This window comes from Limanda limanda, chromosome 6, assembly GCF_963576545.1.
Source record: "Limanda limanda chromosome 6, fLimLim1.1, whole genome shotgun sequence".
Classification (NCBI taxonomy): domain Eukaryota; kingdom Metazoa; phylum Chordata; class Actinopteri; order Pleuronectiformes; family Pleuronectidae; genus Limanda; species Limanda limanda.
Window position 1 is genome coordinate 30693241 of NC_083641.1, and position 6000 is coordinate 30699240.

Consider the following 6000-nt stretch of genomic DNA (forward strand, 5'->3'; position numbering starts at 1 on the left):
TATGAGAGGGGCCGACTTCAGGGGTCCCGTCACTAACAGAGGGGCCCGACTTCAGGGGTCTCGTCTCTAACAGAGGGCCCGACTTCAGGGGTCCCGTCACTAACAGAGGGCCCGACTTCAGGGGTACTGTCCGTCACTAACAGAGGGCCCGACTTCAGGGGTCCCGTCTCTATAAGAGGGGCCGACTTCAGGGGTCCCGTCACTAACAGAGGGGCCCGACTTCAGGGGTCTCGTCTCTAACAGAGGGCCCGACTTCAGGGGTCCCGTCTCTAACAGAGGGCCCGACTTCAGGGGTCCCGTCTCTATAAGAGGGGCCGACTTCAGGGGTCCCGTCACTAACAGAGGGGCCCGACTTCAGGGGTCTCGTCTCTTACAGAGGGGTCCCGTCTCTAAAAGAGGGGCCGACTTCAGGGGTCCGGTCTCTAACAGAGGGGCCGACTTCAGGGGTCCCGTCTTTAACAGAGGGGCTGACTTCTGCGGTCCCGTCTCTAACAGAGGGGCCCAACTTCAGGGGTCCCGTCACTAACAGAGGGGGCTGACTTCAGGGGTCCCATCTCTAACAGAGGGGCCGACTTCAGGGGTCCCGTCTCTAACAGAGGGGCTTCAGGGGCCCCCCTGAAGTCGGGCCCCTGAACTTAAGAGTTCACAGGTTTGAACAGGTTCAGATTCCAGAACTCAAGCTTTCACTCAACAGTAAAACGGTTTGATATGAAAAGTTTGGCCACAGGGAGGCGCTGGAGGAGGAGGCGGAGTCTCAGGTCATGTATCAGCCAATCAGCGGTCAATAGTCATGTGGTAATGAAATGGACATAAGTGATGGACGTCTTCAGAGGAGAGACACAGACACACAAGCACTGCAGGCTCCTCATGTGATGTCTTCTTCTTCTGGACCAACAAAGGACTTGTTGTCTTATATCTTAACACGACATGTTTCTCTCTGAATTTTTACAAAACTACAAAAAGTAACTTTATATATATTATATTATTATATATTTTTATGTCTCTGAACAAGTGTTTGTTTTGAACAAAACGATGAGAATGAAAAGTTTCATCATTTCCTCACGATGAATTCAACTTCCTCTTACTTTGTTCTTGAGGCGTATTTACCTTTGGGAGCTTTGAGATACTTGTTCTTCATGTTGACTGCAGTGATTTACATGTTCATCCTGATTTCCAACACGTCTCTGATTGTAGTTATTTGTATGAACAGAAGTCTCCATGAACCTATGTACGTGTTCCTGTGCAGCCTGTTTGTAAATGAACTGTATGGCAGCACAGGGTTGTTTCCTCTCCTCCTGCTCCAGATTCTCTCAGACGTTCACACTGTTTCTCGTCCTCTTTGTTTCCTGCAGATCTTCTGTTTATACACGTATGCGAATGTGGAGTTTTGTAATTTAGCCGTGATGTCGTATGACAGATATCTGGCCATCTGTTGTCCTCTGCAGTACAACACACGTATGACGTGGAACAAAGCAGTTACCTTCATCATTGTGCTCTGGGTTTATTCCTATGTGAAATTCTTAGTTACTTTATTGTTAACCATCCGTTTGCCTCTTTGTGGAAACGTCTTGGACAGTTTGATTTGTCATAACTACCTGATTGTGAAGTTAGCTTGTTCTGACACCACAGTGAACAACATCTACGGACTGTTTGGTATTTTTATAACCGTCTTAGTTCCTCTGCTTCCGATCCTGTTCTCCTACACAAAGATTCTTCAAGTTTGTTTCTCTGGTTCCAAACAGAGACAGAAAGCCGTCAGTACCTGCACCCCCCACCTGGTGTCGCTGCTCAACTTCTCTTTCGGCTGTTTGTTTGAAATAATGCAGAGCAGGTTTGATATGAGCAATCTTTCCAAAGTGCTCAGACTCATCTTGTCCTTGTATTTCTCGGTGCTGCAGTTTCTGTTGAATCCCGTCATGTTTAAAATGCAAATGTCAAAACTGCGGATCCCGTGTAAACGTCTGTTTGAAGGTCACAGAGTCTCTGTGTAGAAGCTCTCGTCCATCACCAGCTACAGCCACAGTTACACTTTGTGTCACCACGTCACAGAGTTGTTTCCACGGAAACAGCTTCCCGTTAGGAGGAATTATTTCCAGTGAACCTAAATATCATTTCTAAAGTTTCTGTCTGGGAGCCTTGCGCTGTGGATCCGCTGCTCCTCGGGATCCGGCTCAGGGCCTCATGTCTTCTTTTGTCCTTTGATCTCTTAACTTCACAATAAAGGTCCAAATGTTTACTTCACTGATGCATTGAATTGATAATTGACACTGGCTGAAGAGCCCAGAAATAAAACCAATGCCTTTGTGCCACGGGGGGGATTGAAAGTAAGAAGATGCTTCTAGACCCTGTTTGATCGACATGTGGTTGTTTGATTTGCTTAAACCACAATATCAATTCTTTAGTCCCCAAATTACAATGTGAAACCAAAACGAACCAGATCAAGTGAAATATGGAACCAACACGAGAAAATGTCTCCGATGAAACTAATATTGTGAGTGCCACTGAACTTCTCAAAGAAACCAAACATCATTAAAGTGAACTCGGCTGGTCCCTCAGGTCAAAGGTCACTGCAGCTGGTGTGTCCCTGAGCAGTTTCTCACAGAGAGCAATCAGCTCATGACTCCACAGGGAACCGATCACGTTGTTAAACAATAAACACTTTGTTTGAACATCAGATGATTCGTGTACTTCACCACCTGGTAGATTAATCCCAAAAAACTTTATTAATACAGAACCTTTTATACAAGAAATACATTATGTACAGTAGAGATAAGAAATAAAAGCATGTTAAAATGCAATTCAAATGAGAAGAGAAGAGATATTAAGAAACATAGGAACATGTAAAATTACATCTAAAGGCAATACAATATCAAAGTGTAAGATCTAGTTAAAGTCTGAAGTAAAGAGAAATGTTTTAAAGACGTTTCCTGAACCAGCTTCTCTGATATCGATCAGATCCACAGCTTGCATCTCAGATCTTCTTTGGGCTTGAACCTCTGATAGATGCAGATGTTCTCAGTGTTCTGAGAGAGGCAGCTGTGGAACTGGGTCAGAAGCTCGTGTGTGAGGAGGAGAACCTGGAGGTCAGGCCTGTGTGGTCTGGTCCTCCTTGGTTAACGAGCTGCAGAGCTCTGAATGAGTCTCTCTTGCTTTCTATGGATTAAAGTGCATTAATCCAGTTCCATAGAAATAAAGGCATAAATATGCTTCATGTTGCTAGATGTGGAAAACGGTCTCAGCTCCATCCAAAGATAAAAAGATCATTTAAATCCTGTTGGTAATGAGCAGAGGTTTTCTCTACTTCTTAAAATGTGATCTCTCATGAAGAATCCAAGTGGATCTGCAGATCTTCTGTGTTTATTCTTACGCTTGTGTGGAATTCTTTAATTTAGCTGTGATGTCTTATGACCGATACCTGGCCATCTGTTGTCCTCTGCAGTACAACACACGTATGACAACTCAAACAGTTACGATGCTAATTGCTGTAACGTGGTTGTTCCCTTTTCTTGCGATTGCTGTTTTGATATCGTTGACTTCCCCTTTACAGCTGTGTGGGAACATCATTCACAAAGTTTACTGTGGAAACTACTCTGTGGTCAAACTGTCGTGTTCTGACACCACAGTCAACAACGTCTACGGACTCGTCTACACATTCATCTCCATCATCCTTCCTCTGGTTTTAATCCTCTACACGTACATGAGGATTTTAAAGGTTTGTTTCTCTGGTTCCAAGCAGACGAGACAAAAGGCCGTCAGCACCTGCACCCCCCACCTGGCCTCGCCCCTCAACTTCTCCTTCGGGGCTTGTTTTCAAATATTACAGAGCAGGTTTAATATGAACAGTTTACACAACATAATTTGTTTCATAATGTGTTTATCCTTGTATTTTATAACATGTCTGCCGCTCTTCAACCCTTTACTGTCCGGACTGAACAGGACTAAGATTCGTACCTTGTGGAAAAGTTCCTTCAAATGATTGGATCAGTTTGACCAACAACAGAAAACAAGTGGATGCTACTGAATGTTCTAATGCCACTGACTGTGTATCTGTTAAATACGCAACAGATTTTAGTTATAAAATATCACTAATAATAATAAGCAGATCTTTACATCTAAAGTATCTGAGTAAAGTCTCTGAGTAAAGTCTCTGAGTAAAGTCTCTGAGTAAAGTATCTGAGTAAAGTCTCTGAGTAAAGTATCTGAGTAAAGTCTCTGAGTAAAGTCTCTGAGTAAAGTATCTGAGTAAAGTATCTGAGTAAAGTCTCTGAGTAAAGTCTCTGAGTAAAGTCTCTGAGTAAAGTCTCTGAGTAAAGTCTCTGAGTAAAGTCTCTGAGTAAAGTATCTGAGTAAAGTCTCTGAGTAAAGTCTCTGAGTAAAGTCTCTGAGTAAAGTCTCTGAGTAAAGTCTCTGAGTAAAGTATCTGAGTAAAGTATCTGAGTAAAGTCTCTGAGTAAAGTATCTGAGTAAAGTATCTGAGTAAAGTCTCTGAGTAAAGTCTCTGAGTAAAGTATCTGAGTAAAGTCTCAAAGTCTCTAGAAATGAAAAAAAAAAGAAAAAAAGAAAAATAAATATTTTTTCACTGAAAACAAATAAAACAGCGTATTCGTTGTTTGTCACAGTCAAACACATTGAAACTTATTTTCCTACATTTTAATACAACATCAACTCAAATGATATTACTGACACATGTGAAGTGACATTTATTCTCTTTTATTCAAACACTTTTGCTGGAGGGACTGAAGAGCAGAGTCTTACACAGCAGGCGGATTTTGGACAGATTCAGTCCGTACATGATGGAGTTAAAGAGCGGCTGACATGTGAGGAAATACAAAGATAAAAATATTCTCAACACATGAGGTAAAGTGCTCATATTGAACCTGCTCTGTAATACTTCAAAGAAAACCCCGAAGGAGAAGTTGAGCAGCGAGGCCAGGTGGGGGGTGCAGGTGCTGACGGCCTTTTGTCTCGTCTGTTTACAACCAGAGAAACAAACCTTTAGAATCCTCACGTAGAAGTAAAGACTCGCAGACACAGGAACACAGACTGTGAGACAAACAGCAACAAGTTCATAGACGTTATTGACTCTGGTATCATAACAGGCCAGTTTAATGATGGAGTAGTTATCACAGTAGACTTTGTTAATGATGTTTCCACACAGCTGTAAAGACCAAGTCAGAGAAGTCGTGACAAAAACAGCAGCACAAGGAGGCAACCACACAACTGCAATGAGGAAGGCCACTTTCTGAGACGTCATACGTGTGTTGTACTGCAGAGGACAACAGATGGCCAGGTATCGGTCATAAGACATCACGGCTAAATTAGTAAATTCGACACTTCCAAAAGTATAAACACAGAAGATCTGCAGGAAACAGAGAGGACGAGAAACAGTGTGAACGTCTGAGAGAATCTGGAGCAGGAGGAGAGGAAACAACCCTGTGCTGCCATACAGTTCATTTACAAACAGGCTGCACAGGAACACGTACATAGGTTCATGGAGACTTCTGTTCATACAGATAACTACAATCAGCAGCACGTTGGCACAAAGGATCAACAAGTACAAGGACAGGACCAGCGTGAAGAACAAGTATCTCAACAGACCAGAGTTGAAGAAAGCACCGAGGATGAAGTATGAGAACTGGGTGGAGTTTGTCATGATTTGCATCTTGGTACAGATCACAGGAAGAATTCAGTGTCATGCTCACATCAGTGTGAGTGTGACTCAGCGTTCAGTCTGAAACTCAACACGCCTGCTGCTTTTAAACCCACCAGTGGACGCAGAGCTGTGGACGACCACAAGGGGCAAATCCAAAATCAACAAGGAAATAAATCTACTGTTGCAATTATTCCCTATTGAATTATTTTCAGTTTTTAAAGTTATTCATTCATTTTAACACAAATTTGTTTCTATTTTTATTAAATCATTCATTAATTAATTTGTATTTCTGCTGCATTAAGCCAATGAGGAGTCTGTGATTCAAAGTGTGTTGGGGGGGGGGCGAC

The 6000-nt window shown here is 42.8% G+C and overlaps 3 protein-coding genes across 3 annotated transcripts; 2 read left to right on the forward strand and 1 right to left on the reverse strand.

Moving 5' to 3' along the window:
- Positions 1-1064: 1064 nt before the first annotated feature.
- LOC133003064 (olfactory receptor 4E2-like) lies at positions 1065-1991 on the forward strand. Its single transcript, XM_061072652.1, has one exon. The coding sequence runs from the start codon at positions 1065-1067 to the stop codon at positions 1989-1991; it is 927 nt and encodes a 308-aa protein (XP_060928635.1).
- Positions 1992-3220: 1229 nt separating this feature from the next.
- Positions 3221-3976, forward strand: LOC133003065 (olfactory receptor 8U3-like). Its single transcript, XM_061072653.1, has 2 exons — positions 3221-3232; positions 3347-3976. The coding sequence occupies exons 1-2, from the start codon at positions 3221-3223 to the stop codon at positions 3974-3976; spliced, it is 642 nt and encodes a 213-aa protein (XP_060928636.1).
- Positions 3977-4714: 738 nt separating this feature from the next.
- On the reverse strand, positions 4715-5677 carry LOC133003067 (olfactory receptor 11A1-like). The gene has a single exon (XM_061072654.1). The coding sequence runs from the start codon at positions 5660-5662 to the stop codon at positions 4715-4717; it is 948 nt and encodes a 315-aa protein (XP_060928637.1). The 5' UTR covers positions 5663-5677.
- Positions 5678-6000: the final 323 nt, after the last annotated feature.